This window comes from Dendronephthya gigantea, unplaced genomic scaffold (genome assembly GCF_004324835.1).
Source record: "Dendronephthya gigantea isolate DGI-Jeju-01 unplaced genomic scaffold, DenGig_1.0 000108F, whole genome shotgun sequence".
Taxonomy (NCBI): Eukaryota; Metazoa; Cnidaria; class Anthozoa; order Malacalcyonacea; family Nephtheidae; genus Dendronephthya; species Dendronephthya gigantea.
In genome coordinates, this window is record NW_021163118.1 from 549254 (window position 1) to 575721 (window position 26468).

At 35.1% G+C, this 26468-nt stretch overlaps 2 protein-coding genes and 1 pseudogene across 2 annotated transcripts; 2 read left to right on the forward strand and 1 right to left on the reverse strand.

The window, feature by feature from the left end:
• Window positions 1-316: 316 nt before the first annotated feature.
• Window positions 317-1865, forward strand: LOC114534870 (annotated as a pseudogene).
• Window positions 1866-6470: 4605 nt separating this feature from the next.
• LOC114534888 (isoaspartyl peptidase/L-asparaginase-like) lies at window positions 6471-13429 on the forward strand. Its single transcript, XM_028556363.1, has 7 exons — window positions 6471-6546; window positions 7734-7786; window positions 10299-10429; window positions 10553-10703; window positions 11445-11765; window positions 12043-12215; window positions 12813-13429. The coding sequence occupies exons 2-7, from the start codon at window positions 7750-7752 to the stop codon at window positions 13002-13004; spliced, it is 1005 nt and encodes a 334-aa protein (XP_028412164.1). The 5' UTR covers window positions 6471-6546; window positions 7734-7749; the 3' UTR covers window positions 13005-13429.
• A 2568-nt stretch (window positions 13430-15997) lies between these two features.
• On the reverse strand, window positions 15998-22348 carry LOC114534883. Its single transcript, XM_028556361.1, has 3 exons — window positions 21855-22348; window positions 18775-19533; window positions 15998-16946 (listed from the first exon to the last, which is right to left on the reverse strand). Exons 1-3 carry the CDS (start codon window positions 22180-22182, stop codon window positions 16663-16665), a joined length of 1371 nt encoding a protein of 456 aa, XP_028412162.1. The 5' UTR covers window positions 22183-22348; the 3' UTR covers window positions 15998-16662.
• Between the last annotated feature and the right edge of the window lie 4120 nt (window positions 22349-26468).

Here is a 26468-nt window from a genome sequence, read left to right on the forward strand (position 1 = left end):
CTCTGTATTCGGGTCGGTAAAAAAAATAAGGTAAACACTTTAAACTTTTTGGTCTGTAGTCGTCGCATGATACGTGGATTTCAGTCGTAGCTGTCAATTCTGGCGTCATGATACTGTACGGTTTCTAATGTTGATTAAATAGAAAACTTTAAATTTTCGTAAATAAATATATATTTAATGAAATGCTCATTGAGAACACCTTTCTGTAGTTTGATCTTTCCCAAGACTAATAACAACAGCGTCTTCATTCCACTTTTAATAAGTTATATCAAAGAGTTTAACAATTCATTCTTTAAGTATAATTGTTTTAGGTGCAGTCATGGCTGCCAAACATTTCTTCAATCCCGTTAAAATATGCAGAAAAATTATGGAAGAGTCACATCATTGTGCTTTCATTGGAGAAGGGGCACTGAAATTCGCGCAGGATAAAGGCTTTAACGATCTGATTTGTGATCCTGCAGAAATTACTGTTCATGAAATCAAGAAAAAAAATGATGGAAATGGACATGTCAGAGGTTGTCAGTCGGTATTTTCCGCCCGGAACTTCGTCTCCAGAACAATGTTTGCCATTTGACACCGTTGCAGCGGTTGCTATGGATAGTGATGGTCATTTTGCTTGTGCCACATCGACAGGTTGTACTTTAAAATCCAGTTGAAATAAAACAAAAATTGTGAAGTTAACACACTCACTACACATTTTTTATAACGTCTTTAAGGGGAACTTCTGATTGGGGTGAGCGGGCACAAATTAATATAGATGTATGTTAACTGACTGTAAAGATAATCGATTTGCAGGCACAACATGAATAAATGAATATGTGCCCCCCCCCCCAATTTTCATACACAGTTCTCCTTATAATTAGTTATTCACCTTTATGACTTTGCTTATTTAACGCTTCAAGGTGGGGTACTCAGGAAAAGTAAAGGTCGTATTGGGGATGCCCCGCTGGTAGGCTGCGGAGCTTATGCAAATGAATTTGGTGCTGCAGCATCAAGTGGAAATGGAGAATCAATAATGAAGATGAACTTAGCTCGAGAAGTTGTTTTTAACATGGAACAAGGCCAGAATGCCTCGGTTAGGATTTACCATTAAAATTTTAAACATTAATATAATTTTGGTATTATTGCATTTATTAATTTTGCGTGAGGTGCTTTCGTCACTCGACCACGTTTTGTAATATTCGGTACAAAATTTATCTATGATCAAGGCACTCTTTCATATTGAAAAAGAATGAAAATCAGTCCGTTTCAAAGTCCAAATTTGGTGCATGGTATCCCCGCTCGTATAATTATGTGACACACTAAAACATAGAACATCAAAAAATATGCTAAGTTATAAAATAACTAATTGTCAGCAATTTCATTGCCGCGGTTTTTGTCATTTTAACTTACAATTACAACTCGCAAAAGGTGCAATTAATGCTCAAATCGTTACCTTAGCCAACGAAATTGCAGTATTTGCTATTGATTATGGCAGATATAGCCGTATAATTGTATTTAATGAAAATAACCGGACTTCTCCGCGGGGAGGAATGCTTGATTTCACACAAAATTTGGGCGACACGAAGAGAATTATTGTATTTTTACAAATTTAAGAAAAAAAGCTCCCTGTTCTAAATAATTGACTTATGCTCTCGGTTTGACACTTTTATTTTTTTTTTCTTTTATTCAAGTTATCTGCCAAGAATGCTGTAGAAAGAATGAAAAATCGCCTGTCATCCTGGTGTTCTATGATTGCAATTGACAAAGATGGGAACTTCGGACTGGAAACAAATGCTGCTGGAATGTTATGGGCAACCTGCAAAGGTTCTGATTTGGAATTTGGCTCTAAAAGAAAGGAATTTGTTCAAATGGAAAAACTTTAATTTAAATTTTAATATCCACTACGGACTGATTTCATATTCGGTACGGTATGAGGTTTTTTGCAAAATAACTAATTATTATTAGCAGCAGGACCTGGCAAAGTCTAATTTGCCTATTTTCAAAAAATTTTTGCCATATGATGAAAAAGCATGCTTATTTTAATATATTTATTATAAATTTCCTAGGAAATAACAATGTTTTGTTGGGATACGACATATTTCATTTCACTTACCCCCCCAGAACAACATCTCCGCCATATTTTGCAAATTTAATCGCCGTTTTTCGCCGTGCATCGCAAGCGCCTTCCAAATATTGTACTTTATATAGCACGATTCTAGTTGACTAAAGAATTATTCAACCAATTTTTGATTGGTTTTGAAGTATTGCCATGTAAATTTTTTTAAATTTTTGTGTCCCTTGACATTTCATAAATTATGTCGCCATTGCAATGTTTCGCCGCCTTTCTGAACGATAAATGCCACTTCTTGATCCCCAGCTGTATCCCCAGTTTTTTCACAGCATCGATAAACAATTGATAGTACAATAGCAGCTATCCAAAATTTAAAAGCATTTGTCCATCTTGGAAGTAAAAAACCCTTCCCTTCGTTTATCGGGGGTGAAATTTAAGTGCGAAGTATTCAAAATAATTTAAAAGTCTAGTGCACTCTCCAGGACAAATGCTCGTGGGCAACATTTCAGGGGGGGGTAAATTTCCATGCTTATATTTCTGGTTGATTTTTTTAGCTTTGTGAAAGCAAGAACATGCAATTTAAACGCGGAGACTTTTTATTTTGTTATGAGAAATATTAACAGTAAAACGGACAAATTTTACTCGGGTTGTTGACTGATTGTGGTTGTGAACAAATGTATGCTTGAATTTCATTCCCCATAAACGAAGGGAGGTTTTTTCTTCCAAGTTGGACCAATTCTTTTAAATTTTGGATAGCTGTTCTCTGATTCTCCGTCTTAAAACATAACTATGTCCTTGCCATTTAAAAATGACATGACACTGTTCATGTCTCAAATATTAAAAACACTTCAATACAGTGTAAAAACAAAACTTGGACATTTTAATCATCCTATAAGGCTGTAAACATGTTCAAACAAAGCCTAAGCTATCGTGAACGCGAATCTCTGTGTCTAAAGACCAATCGGAACACTGAAAAAGAGAGATTCAAGAGCTGCAGACATTTAAAAAATTAATTATGTTTGCTTCCACTATCCAACCATTTATGACGAATATCAATAAGTGGTACCGGAAGCGGCATTTTTCCCCGATGAAGCAATTACAGCCGAAACCCCTCGCGAATATGTGTCACAGCAAGAAGATGTCCTGTCGCCAAAGAAAGATGCCCTGTCGCCCATGATAGCCACTTAGCGTATGTGCGTACGTACACGTACGTACACTAAATTCAATCGGTCGGCACCACCTCATCAATCTCGTTTAGCAATAATTCGCTCGTCCAAGACATTCTTCCCTCTTGCCTAGAACCATTCAACTAAAAACGTTTTAAAAAAGAACAAATGCGTACGTATGCATACGTACGCGTACGTACGCACGACGCCTTTTAGAACAAATGCGTAGGTGCACACTCCCCATAAAAACAAATCATACAAAAATTATCACTGACTCAACATCCGGTGTCTACACGGGACACCTGCCCGATCAAAAACCAAGCTGCAACTTTATCTGCTCGTTCGGAAAAAATAAGACAATGATAATAATAAAACAAAATAAACAAGAAAAATCCATGTCAATTCTAGCAATGGGGCGACATACCACCATTAAACAAGCCAATGTGTCATCACCCCTATCAATGCGCTGTCCGAAAAGTAAAAAAGGAAGGCATGGATAAGGATTTCCAGGAAAAATTAAACCCACTCGGAAACGGCATTAATAATAATTATTACTGTTTGCTAGCATCCCCGAACTGAAAATGTTTTAGACATTTTTTAAAAATTATTATTTTATTATTATGCATGAATATTTACAAACAGGATATAAAACACTTCAGTAAAAAATTACTGCTATTACCGTGTGTCCTGTCAAGTTAGAACTAATTAAACTATTTTTAAATTAAGTAGAATATTACTGATTGTAAAACTACATATAAAAAGGTAATATGTATGCATGCTTAGATCATCCATAAAAAGATAAAATACTAACTACTAATAACAAGTAAAAAAGTTTTACTTTATTTCTAAAAGCAGGAAAAGATTCCAATCGCCTTATCTCATTTGGCAAGGTATTATAAATTTTAACACCCATAGAGAAAAATCCTGATTTGGCAAGTTTCAGCTTTGTTTTCGGAATACAAAGTAAAGTCCCATTATTCCTCGTGACTTTTTCATGCACCTTAAGAGTAAAGTAATCCGCGAAATGTTCATTAGTTTCCCCTAACATACATTTTTTAACAATCAACACAGTGTGTTTATAAATTTCGTTTAGGATACTAGGTTTTTTCTCCCCAAGAATCCTTTCCACCCTTCGATCTATAGATTCGAGCATCGTTAGTTGAGTATTGGAATAGTTAAGGTTTACAGTGCAGTTGAATAAAGCTGTTGGTAAAATTATTCCCTGATAGATCTTCCCCAGACTTTTCCGAGTTAAGCACGGCTTCAAGGAAGAAAGTAACCATAACTTCGACGATAATTTCTTATAGGTTTTTCTAAAATTTTCAGCCATATTTAATGTTTTGTCTAGGGTAGTTCCAAGATATGTGTATGTAGTCGTTGAATTTATTTTTGTATCTTGGTAACGTAGGTCTAGTTCATCTGGACAACTGCTTAGTCTTTTCGCTGTACCAAATAGCATTGACTCGGTTTTGTTCTTCTTTAAATTAATAATTAGTTCATTGTCCGTAAAATATATATTTAAATTCTTTAAATCAGCGTTTAGCTTGCTCTCGATGACGGAAAATGATGGGTCTGCCACATAAAGAACCGTTTCTTCCAGGTCATTAAAATATAATAGGAATAATACTGGTCCCAGGATTGATCCTTGCGGCACACCACATGTTAAGGGGAATTCATCTGACAATGTGTTTTTGTAATTACACACTTGCTTTCGTTGAAATAAGTAGTCAGAAAACCATTTATATTCTAAACCCACAATACCATAACTTTCGAGTTTCGCTAGTAATATACTATGGGATAGTGTGTCGAAAGCTTTGGAAAGATCAACAAATATTGCCCCTACAAGATTCCCCGTATTCGCTTTCTTTCGAATGTTGTCGGTGAACAAAACCGTTGCATGTTCTGTAGATCTCTTTTTACGGTAGCCAAATTGATATTTAGATAACAAGTGATTGCTTTCGAGGAATTTGGTTAACTGCTTATTTGCTGCACGTTCCAAGATTTTGGATAAGATCGGCAACACTGAAACAGGTCGATAGTTGTCGAACAGTGATGTTGATCCACTCTTGTGGATAGGCGTCACCTTGGCAATTATCCACTCTGAGGGCACTACACCAGTACGTAAAAACAAGTTTATAATATACGATAATGGCTTCGCCAATTCACTTGCTGCATCCTTCAACATACCTGGTGGAATATTATCATGTCCAGCAGATTTTCCTCGTTTAAGAGCCATTAGCTGCTTCTCAACAAAGATTTTGCTTACATTAAACCTATGTTGTCTTTAATATTTTTTACATTATATATTTTTCAAAACAAACTTTGTCGATAATTGTCGTCATAAATATATTTTTTAAAAAAAAAGCACTTCGTTTACTTCCCGGATGTAGTCCCAAGCGTTTTCCGTTCATTTCCAAATACACATCTGACTTCACGCGTGGAGCCCACGCAAGATACGAAAAATGCTGACGCTGCGTGTTTTTTTACCTTGAACAGGGAAGTTTTATATAAAATCAAAGATAGTAAAGAGGAACTTTTATACGAAGTCAAAGGACAGTTTACAGGATAGTTTGTTTGTTATAATTTTAAAAAATTTTAATCAGAAAATTTCATTTTTGAAATAGAAATGAGTTGTGCATGCATGTACCCCAAGTTCAATTAGCCATTTCCCAATCGAGCAGGGGACTGTGTCTAGTCGCGAACCGCAACGCATCTATTGACTGTTTGAAAGTGCAGGAAATATAAGTCTGAAATTATTTGCCCCTCCAAACAGTCGATAGATGCTTTGAGGTTCGCGACTAGACCCGGCTAGTATCCTGCTCGATTGGGAATAGCTAATTTCAAGTATATAATACACTCGTATTTTTACAAGATCAATGGCAATGTGGTCCAAGGAATTTGAATTTTTCAATGTCCATTTATTTGAAAATATCAGCTACTCATAACAGACATATATACCTACAGAACAGATAGGCATTACAATATTAGTTTAAAATACGAAACAAAAACAAACAGCTTTTATAACAACGAATGTGTACAAAAATCTCAAAATTTACCAAAAATAAACCAACCATTTAATAATACATGGAAAATCGGGTTAATTCTTGGAACGACAAAGAAATGCAAATGTGTCAAGATATTTGAAATTTTCACAGCATGCATGAGTTAAAAAATGCTTTTGTACGAATCAGTTATCCCCATATAAGGAAGTAGGAAGTGTTTTGAACAAAATAAACATTGCGACGTGTCAAGGAATTCTGACACCGTATTATTGACAGACTAAAGATAAACTTGCAGGTGCAAATTCGTCACAATTCTTCAACTTTGGTAAGCTTTATCTAATTAACTTTTAACCGTTCAAGCTGCATGATCTGTCACACGCAGTCAATAAAAAGTTTTAGATAGACGTTTACGGGAAACTGCGGGGTAAAATACCCGTCATACAAAAATACATTATATAGCTGACTACGTGGCTACGTAGATACCTGCACTCTAGGATATTTGAAAGTTAAGTTAAAGTCTTTCACGTGGTTGTTTTATACGGCGTTGAATAATATAAGTTAGCAAATCGCGTTTGGTAATTTCTGTTATCACAGACGCTAGATGGTTGAGGCTAGGGCAAACAGCTAGGAAAGGAATTAAACTCTTCATAAGAGGGTAAGAGGATGTCTTCAACACATCCGTTTTGGTATTTATTTTCCACTTACATACGCGTTTTTTACTGGCGGAAAACTTTAAATGCTTCCAAATTGTTAATATTTAACAAATGGTTCAACAAATGCGCACAAAATATACTGAAACTAAGTTCTTTCGATATATTCACCTATATTTACGATTTAGATTATTTAGACTTTTACGTCCGTGTACGTGTGTATGAAAAACACGTAAGTGAAAAGCAGCTCTTACAGTCGAGCTTAACGTATTGTGTAGTTTCTAACTTGTATTATACAGCGACATATAAACCTCGATCATAATAAGCAATTTTGTGGTAATTATTTTGTCAGTAGTTTTACACTTTTTTATTGCACTTTTTTTTTCTCACACACATGCTCAAACATATATAATTGTAAGAAAGTTAAGGCAAAAATTATTCTAAGGTGCGGTGATAGATTTTGTGCTGTGATGAAATGCGATAGTTATCGTTTGATATCAAGTATGCATAAATTATGCACCAATTATGGTGAAATTTGACCGCTAGTCCATAACGTAAATTTTAACTTGTAGAATCAACACATGAACTCATGTTGATTGAGGGCATTGAAAGCTTCTCTGCATGAAACAACGTTGTCTTAATACATTTTTACAATTTCATCTGTGGAGTGATAAACTACGATTAGCTCGTAACAAGTCATAAACAGGGTTCATTTTGTCTCTTCGAATAAGCAGTTTTTCTCAAGCCACGAAGAGATCTTTCACTTTCGATTTTCAAAATAAATCATCAAAATAAAATTGCAATCAACTTAAAATTGTTGACGAAGTTGACGAAATACATATTATTAATTTCTTTCTTTTAGATCTTGTGTTGGAGATATGGCAGGAAATTCTGAACCATCAAAAGTATCAGAAGGTATCATATACTCGTACACACTTCAAAAATCGTACTAACCAAGGTTCTACCTTTCGTTCTACCCTTACTATACCCGAGTCTATCTTTTAATATTTTCAGTCAGCATTTCTCATAGAATTCAAACGGTTGAGATGTAATTGTTGTGGGCTTGAGAAGTGATACCTTTAGAGCGTTTAATTGGTTGATGACGATCACGTAATATTGAATAGAAAGTCCCATTTCCCAAGAGTACAATGGTGCGTTCGAAATGCAATTGTACTATACATTTTGTTCCATTGCACTCTTAATGCTTTCAGTAAATACCATCCATCAAAATGTTTCTCGCACATATGGTTATTGACCCATACAGTATGTTTTTTAAAAAAATTATATTTTTGAAACGAGACAGTCTAATTAGGTATGATATAAACCAAATAATGAATGTTTTCATTCGTGCAATGGTAAAATATTTTCACTTGGTGAAAGATGGAACATTCCATCTTTCACCTCGTGAAAATATTTTTACTATTGCACTCATAAACATTCATTATTTGTATATTATTTGAGGGGGACCATATTCATATAATCTGTTATACCAAGGCGATTTCCATTGAAAGTGAAATAGCTTGAAATTGTTTTTAAAGAAATTATCCAGGCATAGCAGAATATATGAATACACCTAAAGACGCCGAGCGATTTCGAAATGGGCTGTTCTGTTACTCTCATGAACATAAGACCAAGTCACAGTATTGTGGTAATTTGTGATCAAGTAACTAACATTAACCAAACAACCCTTAGCACAAGCAATGCGAGGTTAATGCCTAGCGGGCATCTTGTTTATTCTGAATTACCCTGAATCCGCTAATGTTAAAGATACAGCCCCGCATTGGGGCTTTTCAGTTACAATTATACAAAGTGATACTTTCGAAATGGATGATATAAAATCCAATTATACATAAATTATAATGAATTAAGGCTAAAATTTACTACACAGGGTATCCCAAAAAACCCAAAACTATTGAAATCACCTGAAAATTTGAATAATTTGTTCGCGAATTTTCGCCTACAACAATTTAAAATTTAATATTTGTTATCCACATACTTTATGTAAAGCATATTGGTACTAAAAATTGGTTTTGAAGCTTGAGATATTACCGGATGATTTCATTTCAGTGGAAAGGTCATTCCAAGCCTGAACCCCCCTTTGTCTGATAAACCTTTTCCTAGACAACCCCAAACTTGCGAGTGTGGTTGAATAATTGATGGATATATATTATAATTAGTGATCTATAATCCACTATTTCTTGAAGATGTCTTAGGATGCTGAGGCCTGCATTTAGCTTTCTAGTGATTTGGTTCACTTGGGCATTCCATGAGAATTTTTCGTCAATCTTTACACCAAGTGATTTGGTTTCTTTAACTCTATCTATTTTTCTATGTATGCGAGGATGTGCATCAATTTGGTTAATTCTTCTATTGCTACCTACTATCATGTGTTCTGTTTTAGAGTGATTTAGGGAAAGTTGGTTAGCTGACATCCTAGATGATACTTTTTCCAAGTCCTGATTAAGATTGTCTACAATCTCATTAATGTTTTCAATAGATGTATCGATTTGGGTGTCATTGGAAAACATACTATAGCTCTTGTTCTCTCTAAGCATTGAGGCAAGTCGTATATTAGAAAAAAGCTTTTTTTAAGTCTAAGAATACGATACCGCTTAGTTTGTCGACGTCGATAATTTGATATCATCTATTGGTGATGTCCAGCAATGCAGTAACCGTATAGAATGGCATGGTGTGAATCCATGCTGAGAATTAGTTTACCAGTTTGAAGATATCAAGTAATCATAGATCTGGTTGTGTATCAGCTTCACCATAATTCGTGCTAAGATTGAGATGAAAGATATAGGCCTATAATTAGAGGATACTTGTGGGTCCCAACAGGATGCTTAAGCATTCAAACTCTAGCTATTACATTGCTATGGACGATTTCAATGGTTTTGGGTTTTTTGGGGACACCCTGTATATTAACTATAACATGCGTTATGATAAAAACCTGTTAAGCAAAATACTCTTTAATTCATATTTAAATTCACAAAATGTCTTACATGCTTTATGTTCTGGGCATAAATCGTTTAATAACTTAATTAATGTTGATGGTATAAATACGGAGTAACTTTTATTTAGCCTCAAATATATATTATTTTGCTTTGTGTGTGGATCGGAACTTTTAACATTGTTAAAATAGTAGAAGTTTAGTGATCGACATCTCAGGGATATACAGACCTGGGATTTTTAATTTGCTGAAAACGGCATAAAAATTTTGCTTATACGAAATGGTGCAAAAGATAAGATAGTGAATAACTTTCAGTGGGTATTCATTTCTAAAGAATATTTTTACATAAAAATGATCAACTAATGCAATTGCTTAGAGTTTTAGTAATTTATTGTGACTTACCCCGAATGCGCCACTGATGATAAAGGACGTGTGCATGATATTGTTTTTTCATTTTTGTGTAATTCTGTTTTAAAGGAAAAAAAGAAACGAATCCCGCAATTATCCTGCAATGTGGAGCATACTATGTTGTAGTATTTCAAGAACGAGAAGAAAAACTGCTGCACACATTGAAAAATGCTGCAAAGACTGGATATGAAAAAATGATTGTAAGTATAATGAAACATCTACATAATTATGTTAATGTAAATGTGGCGCATGCCGTATTCGTTCAAAGGGACTGCATGGTTGGGTTTCTTGAAGTATACTTCGGAATTTTAACATTTCCTTAGAGTGGAGGAACCGCAGTGGATGCCGTTGAAGAGGCTGTTCGTATTTTGGAGGATGATCAGTATTTTAATGCTGGTCGTGGATCATTAGTTAACGTTGAAGGAGACGTAGAATGTGATGCAATGATTATGGATGGAAACACCATGAACATAGGTATGTGTAAGCGTAAAATATGCGCTTTCATACTGCAAAGTTAAATATTTATGTAAAATACCATGCAATATCCGTGTAGCCAAGGGGACTGCAAGAACGATAACTGTGGGGCGGAGGCAGATACTTATATTTTATTGTTCATATGCCGTAAGAAAATTTGATTTCAAAGGAGGTGATAATGCAGTACACGAATGTATGAATATTGCCTCTCTTCAAATTATTGTTCTTGCGGCGCACTTGCACAAAATAACATCCTTTGAAGATCGAACTTTATTGAACAACCTTATAAGATATGGACATATAGGCGCAGGCCGCAGGGTACCTATTGAAAACATTTGAATTCATGTTTCTTAATATAGATGCGTAATAAATTGCGTAATATTTTCTTGTTAAAAGAAGAATTTTTAATATATTCACGTTCGGTATTCTGTTCTGTATTCTGGTCGGTAAAAACAATAAGGTAAACACCTTAAACTTTTTGGTCTGTAGTCGTTGATACGTCGATTTCAGTCGTAGCTGTCAACTCTGGCGTCATGATACTGAACGGTTTCTAATGTTAATTAAATAGAAAACTTTAAATACGCGTACATATAATTATATATTTAATGACATGCTCATTGAGAACACCTGTCTGTAGTCTGATCTTTCCCAAGACTAATAACAACAGCGTCTTCATTCCACTTAATATATAAGTTATATCAAAGAGCTTAATAATTTATTCTTAAAGTATAATTGTTTTAGGTGCAGTCATGGCTGCCAAACATTTCTTCAATCCCGTTAAAATATGCAGGAAAATTATGGAAGAGTCACATCATTGTGCTTTCATTGGAGAAGGGGCACTGAAATTCGCGCAGGATAAAGGCTTTAACGATCTGATTTGTGATCCTGCAGAAATTATTGTTAATGAAATCAAGGAAAAAATGATGACAATGGACATTTCAGATTTTGCCAGTCGATATTTTCCGCCCGGAACTTCGTCTCCAGAACAAAGTTTGCCATTTGACACCGTTTCAGCGGTTGCTATGGATAGTGATGGTCATTTTGCTTGCGCCACATCGACAGGTTGTACTTTAAAATCCTGTTGTCATAACGTCTTTAATGGGAACTTCTTCAGTGCTTATAGTTTTCTGTTCCCTTTCAGTGGCTTAGGAAGCAAAAGGCACGATGATTGGGGGGAGCGGACACAAATTCATTTGATATGCGTGTTAACTGACTGAAAAGACAATCGATTTGCAGACACAACATGAATATATGAATATGTGTTCCCCCAATTTTCATACACAGTTCTCTTTATAATTAGTCAATCACCTTTATGACTTTGCTTATTTAACACTTCAAGGTGGAGTACTCAGGAAAAGTAAAGGTCGTATTGGGGATGCTCCGCTGGTAGGCTGCGGAGCTTATGCAAATGAATTTGGTGCTGCAGCATCAAGTGGAAATGGAGAATCAATAATGAAGATGAACTTAGCACGAGAAGTTGTTTTTAACATGGAACAAGGCCAGAATGCCTCGGTTAGGATTCACCATTAAAATTTTTAAACATTAATATAATTTTGGTATTATTGCATTTATTAATTTTGCGTGAGGTGCTTTCGTCACTCGACCACGTTTTGTAATATTCGGTACAAAATTTATCTATGATCAAGGCACTCTTTCATATTGAAAAAGAATGAAAATCAGTCCATTTCAAAGTCCAAATTTGGTGCATGGTATCCCCGCTCGTATAATTATGTGACACACTAAAACAGAGAACATCAAAAAATATGCTAAGTTATAAAATAACTAATCGTCAGCAATTTCATTGCCGCGGTTTTTGTCATTTTAACTTACAACCACAACTCGCAAAAGGTGCAATTAATGCTCAAATCGTGTCCTTAGCCAACGAAATTGCAGTATTTGCTATTGATTATGGCAGATATAGCCGTATAATTTTATTTAATGAAAATAACTGGACTTCTCCGCGGGAAGGAATGCTTGATTTCACACAAAATTTTGGCGACACGAAGAGAATTATTGTATTTTTACAAATTTAAGAAAAAAAGCTCCCTGTTCTAAATAATTGACTCATGCTCTCGGTTTGACACCTTTATTTTTTTTTCTTTTATCAAGTTATCTGCAAAGAATGCTGTAGAAAGAATGAAAAATCGCCTGTCATCCTGGTGTTCTATGATTGCAATTGACAAAGATGGGAACTTCGGAGTGGAAACAAACGCTGCTGGAATGTTATGGGCAACCTGCAAAGGTTCTGATTTGGAATTTGGCTCTAAGAGAAAGGAATTTGTTAAATTCAAAAAACTTTAATTTAAATTTCAATATCCAGTACGCACTGATTTCATATTCTGTACGGTATGAGGTGTTTTGCAAAATACCTAATTTTTATTTGCAGCGTACCTAGAAATTTATGTATAATTAGAATTCTACAGTCAGTCATTGCAAAAAGTATCTAAGTAATATACAAAACTGAGAAAAACTTCAAATACAGTACTGTACAGAAATAACCTCAGTAACACTGCGCTTGCGGTTTGGCTGCGGTATACGTTTTCTTGGCCGCGGTTCGACCGCGATCAGACCGAGGTTTGACCCAGGTTAACCGCAGTTTTTGTTACGTTATTTCTGGGCAGCACTGTACTTTTTACTGCATCGGTTATCTTGTGTCAATTTTTTTACTTTTCTATTTAAATTTCCACTAATCGAAAATGTCATTTCATTAATAAAACAATTTTATTACTGTGCCATTGTTATCACCTCCTACAAAAATCTGTCTCAAAACCTATAGTACGTTCTTCACACATGTTTACTCTGTGTGAAGATTAAAATGTCACATTTATCCGGCGTGTTCGTCCACTGAAAACGGAATAATTACTGTTTCAATATAGCGGCCTTATTGTATGGTCTTGCATGGTCAGAATTGCTAAGAAGCCGTTTCTATTCTCATCAAACTCCGCATGTTATTTTAATATCACTGAAGGTACTCAAGATTTAAAAAGATTCTCACATAATGGCGTCAATCTTGAATTATGAACAAGAAAATGGTATAAGCCTTCGCCCGAGATCAGCCTTAGTGATATTGCTCATGCTATCAGAGGATATTGAGACATGCCCAGGTCCTTGCCTTAAATGTAACTGCTGTTCTAAGACCATTAGAAAGAATCAAATAGCTGGATGTTACTCAATCTATGAAAATAAGCATCACATAAAATGCTTACCGGACATGGTTGATAGACAAGGTAAGGAGAAATTCTACTGCCCAAGCTATGTGCCCATTGAAGACGATCCGTCTAATACCACTGGTATCTTTGAGAATCTCAACGATCTTCTTAGAAATAAAGGTTTAAAGGTATTGCATTAAAATGCGAATGGCTTAGTGAAAAATATCGAACATAGTCGATTAATGCTTCAAGACACAAACAAAAATATACTGATATACGGTGTTACAGAATCACATCTGCACAAGTCCACAAGAATATACAAGACGCTGAAGTTGCTATTAGCGGTTATCATTTCGTCAGGAAAGATCGTGTTAAAGGCCCTCGTGGTGGAGTTGGTTGCTGTATTAGAGATAATATTAAATGGAAAAGGAGATCAGATTTAGAAGACCAATCGGTTGAGGCACTTTGGATTGAGATTTTCCTTCAGAGTTCCAAATCCATTTTGTTGTGCATGATTTATCGTCCTCCCAACTCGTCAAAACGTCTAGAGGCAAATTTTGAGAGTAATTTTGAAGAGATGAATAGCTTAGCGGCCGAAGAGACAAACGAAACTATTATCATTGGGGACCTAAACTGAAACTATCTCAACAATGCAGACCACATATCAATAAACTCTATGGTCTTAAAAAAGCAAATTAAAGATGAAAACAACGTACAGTCTAGTTGGAACTCATTCAAACGAACCTTGACGACCATTATTATAAATCGACATGCCCCTTTGAAAGAGAAGAAAGTAAAAGGCCGTGACTGTGCTTGGTTAACTCATGAAATAAAAGTAAAAATGAATACGCGAGATTATTAATTTTGCTGAAGATAACTAGAAAGGGATCAGATAGCTAAAGAAATGCTACCCAACACCAAGTAAGACGCAGGCCCCTTACATGCTCCGTTACGATCAAGGACAACACATATTCCGGATAATAATTATACGGTCGCAAATACATTTTGCAATTTTTCACTGTAATCGGTGATCCTGTGATTGTGATTGTGATTGTGATTGTGATTGTGATTGTGATTGTGATTGTGATTGTGATTGTGATTGTGATTGTGATTGTGATTGTGATTGTGATTGTGATTGTGATTGTGATTGTGATTGTGATTGTGATTGTGATTGTGATTGTGATTGTGAGCCTGATAAATTTATGTTTACGACAGATAATTTTTCCCAATGCTGAGAAATTGGTGAATGCAGCAGTTGTTCCGAAGTTTAGATACATGTCCAAATGTAAATATTTTTTTCTAAAGCATACTTGCATACGATCGGTCTATTATATACCACTTGTCAAAGAAAAAGCAAACTACAAGGTAAACAACGAAATATCTATTCATAAAAGACACAATTTAAAATGGGCAAACAGTCTAAAGGTCGAAAGCAATATTATTTTGACTCTTGTTTTCACTTATAATACAAATGCACCTTATAACTATCTGCTGGTTTGAAGGTAATATCTAAATAATGTTCTCAAGCGCTATCGTTTGGTCGTATTCCGGGGTCTTTATCCCAAATACTTGAAGAGACATTTAAGTTTTGCTTCTTCCGACAACAGCAAATTTAAAAGAAACACAGTTTCACCCCGATCGTTTCGCTCGGATACCGTGTCTCCATCCCTATCAATCGACGCACAGCAGGCAAATTATGGTGTAATAGCGTGGAATTATAATTATGTACTATTTAACAATTAGTCGCCGAAGGCGAGGTGATTACAAGCCTATATTCACTGAGCCGAAGGCGAAGTGAATATAGGCTTGCAATCACCGAGCCTGAGGCGACTAATTGTTTTAGTATAATTTCAGTATTGAAAAAGTTTTATTTACAAATACAACTGATTTATGTTCTCAATTTCTGCTTCCGAAATTTTTCCAAAACGATTTTGAGTATTTTCAGCCATGTTTTTTGGGGAAAAGCAATAGTTACTGCTCAGACTGCTCTGAGCAGTAACTATTGCCTCATAGTTACTGCCAAGGGAGCCAATCAGAATGCTCAAAGGTCATTTTTCAATACTGAAATTATACTAATGTGAGTTAGTTATATCGCAATGACTCCGTTAGAACGTTAACTTTTATTATTACAAAAAGTTGATCAAAATCATATGGCTCCACGTTAATTACTGCTCCATAAAATTCCCAAACTAACTGACCCATTGTTTTCAAAGTCTTATGGTGTTAAACCTCATTTGATTGATATAATTTACAACAATTCTTAAACGTAGCATTTATTTAAAGGAATTCTCGCGTGACATTGTCGCAATGTTGCCATCCTTATGACTGAGGTCCTATATATGTATAACGATGCTACGTGCCCACATAAATTACTGAAAAATAATCATATACATATGTCCCTAACAACATTTGAAATTTTTTGTTCTAGATGTCTCTGGCCGTACTAGTAGTGGCAAAGACCCGGGCCAACATTTCATTTTAAAGAGATATTAAGGCCCTGTCATACGGTGCAATATTTTTTGCAACTTCCAATTCAATTCTTTTTCGAGATGGAAAATTTGAACTACCGAACTTTTTTGTTTTTTACACTAATATTTTGATTTTAACATTTTGAGTCTAACAGACTCCTCACTAATTTACATCTCTTAAAAGTAGAATTACATTGCCTTTCGTGAATATAATAAGCAAATTAATCATTTATATTTTTTTCAACAGTTTGTGTTGTTCTTATTTCAATCCACGGCTGTCACTAAATCTTTAACGCCGTTTTCAAGAACCGCATCTTACAATACTCATACACCTGATCAAACTCAGGATTCCTTGTCTTGCTTTTCCTCGATGCCATCCCCATTATCATCACCACCTGCATTCCCAATTTCACATTGATCTTCTGTCTCATCTTTATCAGCAGGCAATCGCTCAAATTCATTTACCTTTTCTGAAAGCTTGATGTACAACAGAAATATCAGGAGCACGAAAGAAGTCATTGCGGCATACAGAAGTAACGTGTATCGCGTTCCAATCGCATGAAAAAGTACGCCAAGCAACGTCGCACCAAAGTCGCAGCCAAACATGAAGAACATCTCTAACAATCCTGTAAATGATCAGAGATACCATAAGACTCAAAATAAAGAGCGGAATTAAATCATTATAGGTTAATTATGATTGCAAACTTTTCCCAGTATTTTTGTGTACTTTTCTAGCCTTTTTAGTTTTTTCAGGCCTGTTTTGTTTGCATCCATATAGCTTTCTGCATGCCATTTAGCTTTTTCGCAAATTATTAAAGAAAAATGTACTCCTGTCAACCAATCATCTGTCATCATTTAATAATATAATCACGCTAATAATAATAGCTGTAATCATGAAGCCATGAGTGTGTATGCCAAGAAACAGCTGAACTTGCCATAAAAGCAGAGTTTTAGACATTGGGTAGTATTTCTTTGAATAATTAAAATTTTTAAAGATGATGTAAATCCGTTCTGCGCATATATTCTGCGCATAACAATGTTTGTTTACGTTTGTTATATAATCTTTACATGACGTATGTGTCTATTCTACTGTCTATTGACTCTTGAAGTACTCATTTCAGCACGATATGCGCAGAACGGACTTTACATCATCTTTAATGTTACATGCAGCATAACCCTAAAGTATGCAACATGAGGGAAACTCAAATTCGGCTACGAAAATCATAGTACACGCTTATACATATATTTTTGCGATCTCTCTATAATGGTATACCATGATAATTAAATACTTCATTATTTTTAAAATTAATATTCCCCGAGCCGGTGCTCCGCACCGTGGGAGGGTACTAATTCCGCCCGGAGATTAGGAATTACACCCGGGACCCGGGAGAACATAGCGGAATCCAAAGTCGCCTAAATTTGGACCATGGACGTTCAATGGTCATGGTACTTGTGCGCACGCGTGACGTAAATTTGAACGAGTGAAGACTGGTAATTATCAACTTGCTGATTGGCTAAGACGAAACGTTTGTGTTTCAGTGAAAAACGTCAGCAATTCAACTGTCCCTTTGCAAACTATTTTTTTAAAAAATGTTTCGAAAACACACTATGAAATGTGGAATCAAATAACAGATAAAACACTGGGAAGAGTTTAAAATATTATTACAATTGGAGGAATTAGCGGTGAAAAGGAACAACTCGATTATAATCCTTGAAATGGTAGGAGTCTATTTTGTTTATTTCGAGGTTCATTTCGTGTTTGCTGTACGAATAAATTTTATGACCTTGGTACAGTATGTCGTTTTGCTCGGTTTTGCGAAGACGTGACCGACTATTTAAGGCTTTACATCATCGTTTTAACTTCCAAAAGAGTCCTTAAAAGTGCAATTCGGAGTTTTAATATAACAAATATCACTTTAAAGGTTTATATATAGTCGACTCCAATCACTGCATGAATTTAACAATCGAGAAACAACATTCGACGTTCTTTATATTATTTATATGGTTACTATCGTATCGTGGTTATTTATATTATTTGGGCTGTTTTGATGTTTTGAAGGTTTAGCTATAATGAAGTATTAACTCTCACTTAAACTGTGAAAGTCTATAACTTAATGCAACGGAAGCAGCAGGAAAACGGGTGATTTCACATCACCTTTACGACTGTGTTTGTTTCCGAAATATTTGAAACATCAGCTATCGGCTTTACATTTAGGACATTTCATAATATTGAAGGTTAGGTCTGGCTAGCTCAGGAAATATTTTGCTTCGTTTGAAATAGAGAGGGGTTGCTGCATGCATGTATTTCTAGTATAAACTTAATAGGCAAGATTATTAAAACGAGAATCAGAGGCGCCAATATTGCTATAATCTGTTTAAACCACATTATCACACATAATGCTTATCGAATAACATGCATAATTGATCATACATAATTGGTTCGTTGAAACTCACCAAGAATGACACCAGAACTTGCTTTAGATCCAGCTTTGGAGAGATGAATTGTGAACGAACTATACGCCAAACCATATCCAGCGCTGTGAAGCATGTCTATTGCAAGAACATACCAATATATCCGAGAAAGAGACAGAGCTAAGAATGCCACTCCAAAAAGAAGAAACGAAATAACTATTGTACTAAGTTCACCAATTGCTTTAATCACGTAGCATGATATATATATAAAAACAGCTAAAAATGGCCTCCGAACCAAAGCAGCTCCTCCCATAATTAATGGACTGGCCTGCAGTCCATCTAAATACCAAAATTCCCAGAATATTTGAAATGCGACACAAGCACCAAGATAAAATATCATGAAAAACATGAATATATAGTGACTGTTAAAAACAACCAACTTGACTTCTGTCCAGTCAATAGTGCGATCAGATTCGTATTTAAATTCAAAAAAAGGAATCGATAACATTGATAATGTTATGAAAACTGCTGCCACAATAAAACTGATATGAAATCCATATCCTTCTCGACCACATATTGTTATTTTTATTGACCAGGCAAGTATGGCGGAAATTCCAATAAAGGAACTTGTTCCAAAATGTTTCCACATGTAATACGCGCCGTATCTCGTCCGCTCATTATCCAGGTAGGTTATTGTAGCAAGACTGGCCAATGGAAACGCCACGCCTTCGAGAAATGTGATTATTGATCTTGATAAAGTCATTACCAAAAGTAGAGTACTAGTCCAAGGTACGGAATACTCTGTAAAAATATTTATATCAATTAATGAATGGATGAATGGGTGAAAGGATGCTCAAATAAAAGATTATTCGTTTCGTTTAAGTATGGCTTACATTGCTGGGACTAGCACTGAAGCTAGAATTCCTTATGTCTCAGTGTAATCTACGTAATGTTTACAACACGAGCGGCTGTGTTGTATTCAATATACTTGTGAAATGAATTTGTAATTAATAATATTGGAATATAAATGAAAATCAACCAACGGATCGCGGCTGTTGCTGATGATGCACATAATTATTTGTATATCCATCTTGTGCATGATCAATTTCTTTTTAGAACGTATTTACAGTCAGTTAACATGAATTAAATAAATGAATATTTGTCCCCTCTCTCCAAAAATTATTGTGCTTCCTACGCCACTTTGTTTCAAAGCAAAAGAGTTCTCAAATGATACTTGCCGTATAAGGGATTTTATTATATACAAACGCAGGATATGAGCTAGGTAGTGTAATCTGTTAGGTTCTCTACTAGACAGATACTATAGTTCACATCTGTCTAGTAGAGAAACGCCAACAAAATGGTGGCAAGATTTCTCAAAAGTATACACCAAATTTAAAAGTACAGCTAAGTGCACCAAAAGGGCGACCAACTTTGGAGCAACACGTATTCAACGTTAGGTTAAAAACTATAAGTCTACAAAATATATTGTTTTGTTTCCGTAAAATCCGTTTTTTTGTATTAAAACGTTCAAAAAAACACGGCACGGGATTTAATTATTCAGTTTTAATCTATTGTTCAAATTACGAGTAAATTTGAAAGTTGTTTCTTTCAAGTTTTTATCAATAATAAACCAGTTATTATGTTCACTATCGTCGCATATGATTAATTGCTAACTCGGCGCTGCGTGCGTCGACGGCTATGACTCCACTTAATTTAAATATACGGTGAATAAAGCAAAAACAAACTATGGCCGACAATCTTGCTCATGAGTGATGAAGAAGAACTTAAAACAGGTTTTTTAAGTTCTCTTCCGAAAGAACAGAAGGCTTTTTGTTCATGAAAACGGTTTTTTGAATTTAATTTAACGCTTAAACACTCAGGGAAGGATTGACTGAAATCATAGGCAGCTCAAATATGCGTGATAATTTTGAACACGAGAAATTTTTCGGCAATTTCTCAACATGTTGTAATAATGAATAGTATTATACAAGATTGGTTCTATCTTGATTCTGATCGACGAAAAGCCAACCTACAGATAATTTTCACTGTCTTTCCACTTACAGCGAAGCTTGGATCTTCAATGCAGCAATCAATGAACTTAGATTTTATATTAAAAGTGTCAGTTAGAGATATTGAGATTGAAATTTCGAGCTCATTCTACGAATTATTTGTGAACAAAAGAAGAACATAAAGTCTCTAAGTGGAACGTAAAAAAAGAGCTTCCTACCCTATGTAATTATACATTATTACACCATGTTGACAAATTGCCGAAAAGTTTCTCGCGTTCAAAATATCGAGTATATTTGGGCTTCCTATGCTGAAATTAAATCAATAGCCAATCTAGGTAAATTTTTTACGCAAATTTATTTCCCTCATAAAATGATATTAATGGTAGCTATATTACACTGAGTGGACTATCAGCCATATACGACGTGAGCGAGTGGTATAATAAATATACACTTTCGGTTGATTAATAATACAACTGATTGGGCACCCGTCAGTTGCCGATCCGAAATGATATTTGTTGAAATTTTAAAACAAATTTGTGTTTGAAGTATTAGTTGCCCCACAATACCTGAATGGGAGCTGTTGTACTGACCACACCAAAAATACTAAATTAATATAATCTACAGTATATATAATCTATATATAAATAGTAATATACCATCGGCACATGCATGACCTAACATTCATCTTAGTCACATGGTTTTCCGGGCAAAATGATCCCGGTGTGCTTTAGAACTGTGCTTCTTATACATGGCTTTTGCTTGTTAGCAAATACTTCGCTCCTTAATCTCTTTCAATTAAAATTAAACCCGAAACCTAACCATTTGACAGCTGGCAGTTTGAAAGAAACCAAAATAGTTGCACCTTGTGGTTGTACTAACGGCCTCAAGCTCGGATCAAACAAGTACAGTCGAGTTTTAGCCCACGCAGTTTCGAGAATAATTAAAATGCTTTCACGAAATAATGCTCCCACCGAAAAAAACCATGACCATGGAATTTCTAATCTTTAATCTGTCCCGAAAAAACTATTATATGTACGAAACGCAGCCCGCACATTATATAAATTTTACCGCCACTCGACTGTGAATCTCAAAATATAATTATTGCCCACCTACCTGATTCATCGGCTCCTGGCTTTGTTGGAAAACATGTTGGCAGCGGCACCACGAGTGGCAACAGCAACAGAAGGCAAGCAAGAACAGAAAGGGCTGAGACGATCCACATTACCAAACTTCTCGCTCTATATTTGTCGCCCAAGTAGAGAACAAGTGGTATAAACACATGCTGAACGCCCAATATATTAGTTACCCCAATTTGCTTTGAGCTCAGCCCGAGTTGTTTCATAAATATATTGCAAAATTCACTATAAACCGTGAAACTACTTGAGCTGAAGAAATACCACTTGAGAGCGATGGATTTCATTTTGAAACCTGCCATTTTCATGGCACCACCGCGCTACGGCTCGAAGTGCCACTGCTAACGTTTCTTTTATTTACCCTTCAATTGAGTGAACACATCAAAATAAACATCTATTGTCGCTGTGAGAGTAAAGCGACTTCAAATAACTGATGAGGGAGCACTTTAAACAACTGACGAAAAATTGAATATACATATCAAAATTCGAATTCAAGTACGCCAATATCTCACTAATGCCATAATTTCCATACAATCTATCTCTCACCCAACTCTACAATAAGCAGTGTAACATTAAGCTATTTCAAAGCAATGCCTTTGTGTCTAAAACCGTATCTATACAAGTACGTTGTTTTTGTTATGGAATAGCCAGATTACAAACAACCTTCTCTTAAAAATATTGCTTTCAAATATTTTCTCTATTAATTTATTGGTTCATATAACGGTGGGGTGTTCTGTTAGAGCTTTCCATAAAATAGCTTAGCTTTATTTCGCTGTTTGAATTATATGAAAAGAACTTTTGTCTTAAGGTTTAGTTTTTTGTTTTTTGTTGAAACTTGTTAAAACGGGCCATTTCTAAACAATCAAATTCACAACAGGTTTCCCACACGGTTGATTATTTTTAAATACAAACAACTTTGCAACAAGCTATTTAACAATTATATAATTCATAACAAAGCTATTGTTATATTGATGTTGTTATTTTTTAGAACGGCTGCTTGAACAACAAAGGACACACGATTTGGCACAATATTTGAGACAATATCGCGCAACTAAACTCGGATCTCTAGCAGGGATCGAATTAACTTTGGAGAAGTGTCTCATCATCAAGCAACATGCAGATGACGTTGTTATAACGAGTAATGAAGTTTATAAAAATCCCTTACCAACGTTTTTCATCCCGTCGAACCAGAACGATATTATGCTGACTTGCAATATTCAGACTCCAAAACTACCGAAAAACGCCAGAAAACGACGCAAAACACCGGAAGCACTTTTTAATTACGCTTTTTCAAATACGAAGCAACAAACATGATAATCTGGTAACCAGACTTTAAGAATAAATAAAAGATTTTAAACAGTGTTCATTTGCAAAGTGTACATGTTTTGTGAACATTTCCTACGTATTTAAATTATTGTCCCAAGTTAATCACAGCAACTTCTATAATTGATATAAACGCCGGATGAAAATAAATTCCTTATATATAAGCGGCCCAATAGCAAAAAAACGTAAATGTCAAAGTCGACCGATCTGGAAATAGTGTCCATAATTATATAGGCGCGTCCCGGCAATGATTTGTCATCTTCGCGTCCTCTTTAACGTTCACGTCCTCGTTCTAAAACAGCTAGGATGTTCTACACGAGGGATGACATTGTCTTTTGAAAGCACAATCACATTTATATTCATTTTGTTCTTCAGAAATTTAGTTTATTTTTTTATCGCAGCTATTGGGCACAACGAAATTTCTAACCCATGCACCTCTGGAAGATAAGGCTTATAATGTACGACATTAGGAAAACTGTCAGATTACTTCAACTATGATTAGTGAATAGGATTAGTAGAACGTCACCGGCAGAATGGAACTTTTCCCCGCATATAAATCGACCCGAGCTGTATATAGGTGAATATATGCCACTTCATTTTAAACTGATTATCACGATCAGCGATAATCGTGAAATTCGGCGAGATCTGTTGATCCATTTTACCTGGATTATTGTTCCTTATAAGGAAGATCTTCATCGGCTAAAACCATCCAGGCATGCAGGCATGCGCGTTTCTAGCTTCTTAGCGAATGTTCACGCGATTCCACGATTCTAGGTATGTTTGTTTTTTTATGAAAAGTGTACATTGTGGATTAAATGATAAGGCCGACGGAAGCATGCAGTCATGAGACAGTTGAGAGCTACAGTATTCCTATTTTCTAGTTTTCGAGCACGTTTATTATGTGACACCAGGAAAGATGTTAACGGCCAACGTTTATACTGTTAGACTGCATAATTATATACTGTTAGAACACGGCACGTGCTATAAATCACTTCGTATTGAAATAACTTAATTGTATTTAAATAATTTGTAATGAAATAACTTCATTATTTGTATCAAGAATGATGTTACTGCATGGAGCTGGTTTTACGTATGATTCAGATTTTAGTCTGAAAAAAGTTAGCGGCCTCGAAGTGAACTTTTTTTAAGCTCGAATTGGACTTTTAAGAGTACCGAGCAAGTGATGGTCCTATCTCTTAAAAGGTTGTTGACTCTTAATTACTACTTCAATTTCCTCTTAATTGGAGTCCCTCCATACCACCAAATTCAAAGACTCCAAAGAGTTTTAAATGCTGCACCAAGGCTTGTTTCCCAAAGTTCAAGATTCTTCCATAACACCCATTTTAATCAAACTATACTGGCTTCCTGTCAAGTTTCGAAACGATTTGAAAATTGCTATACTGGTCTATAATGGTGGTGCTCCTAGTTATATCACGGCGCTACTGACATTAAAATCGCCCAGCAAATACGATCTAAAATCAGACGACCAAAACCTCCTTTAAGTTGTTGTTACTAAACTGAAGACTGTTGGAGACAGAGCTTTTATGTAGGCCGCTCCTCGAATATGGAATACTTCGCCATTAGAAATCAGACAAAGTGAAAACATCAGTAATTTCAAAAAACAATTAAAAACATTCCTTTTAAAAAACGCTTTTAATCTTCAGAAGAATAGTATAGTTTTTCTTAGTAGAAATATTTAGAATATAGATTAATGACACTGTGCAGCGCTTTGAATATTTATATAATCACGTGCAAGCACTATATTTAAATAGTAAATAATTATAAAATATTAAACACTTGGGAATGTCTCCAATTACTGGAAAACAGACCTCCAGCCCTGTTATGACCAGTATCACATGCACTCCCAAATTCCTGGACACTCGGCTAACTTTGACCAATTCAAAATCCGCTTAAAATTAACTTCCTAGCTCTTACGAATCGCCACTATATATCTAATGTTATTTTATTACTTTTAGTTGTTGAAATTGTCCTTTAGTATGGCTTTTCAAAAAGCACTATGTTGGGCTTTAATGTTTATTATTTTCCGAATACGCTACTTTTAATGTCGGTGAAACTATATGGTCATTTCCCATATATAAAATATATAAGATCCGGCTTCAACAGCCGAACTTTTTAAGCGTTTTTAACCAATTATTAAGTTATCTATTTTTTATTTATTATTAAGTTTACATGCATATGACTAGGATAAAATTTCATCTCACCAAAATAAACAGGCATATTCCTTTCTTTCTTTTATTCATATCCTGTACTTTTCACATTCTCTTTTTATAGAAGGGTGAGATGAAATTCTATCCTAGCTTGGCTCGATCAGACAGTCAAGAGTCGTCAATGAAAAGCATATTCGAAATATATTCAACCACTAATCGCTGTTTTTTTTTAGATAAACCCTACTTATCACACGCGGTGCCAGACAAAAACTCAAAATTACTTATCAGCGCTTTCCATGACGCCATTTTCATCGACAGTTTTATATTTTCCTTTAATAGATCAGTCTTCATCTCCGTCTTTAGGTATTCATTCATACTGATTTACCTTGACTGAAAAATTAGTGTACAGCAGAAATACAAGGAGCACGAGACAAGTCATCCCAGAATAAATAAGTAGTGTATTTCCTGTTCCAATTGCATGAAAAAGTATTCCAAACATCGTTGCACCACAATCGAGTCCAAACATGAAGAACATTTCTAACAATCCTGCAATTAAGTAGAGGGAATTGAACTTCAAAGTCTTAAATTGATTGGCGATATATCAATGTTCATTTTTTGTAAACTTACAATTGTTCGATTTGGACCACGCGTAAGTGAATTTTATATATACCAACACTGCCACGGCAGTGCCGTTATAAAATATATTATTATATTCATTTTGAAATCAATGTTGTTTCTTGCAATCTGATTGGTTAAAAATAATGTGATTAATTCCCAAATTACACTATTTTTGAGCATTAATCACATCATTTATAACCCAATAAGATTGAAGCTCTTCACCACAATAACCAATCAGATTAAGTATTTCAGTGTAACTATCCAATCAAATTACAGGGGAAAAAATGGCACAAATATTTATTATTATGAATTTTTAAATGCTCCGAAAATTACTCGCCTTTTACACCGTTCATGGTTCTTTCAGTCCATAAATCATTTTGAATTTGTTTAATTTTTTGTATGACTTCAAAATGAATATAATAAAGTGGAAATTGCACTTTGTGGCGTCCAATTTTGGTGTGAAATCAAACTTGGGATTACAAATC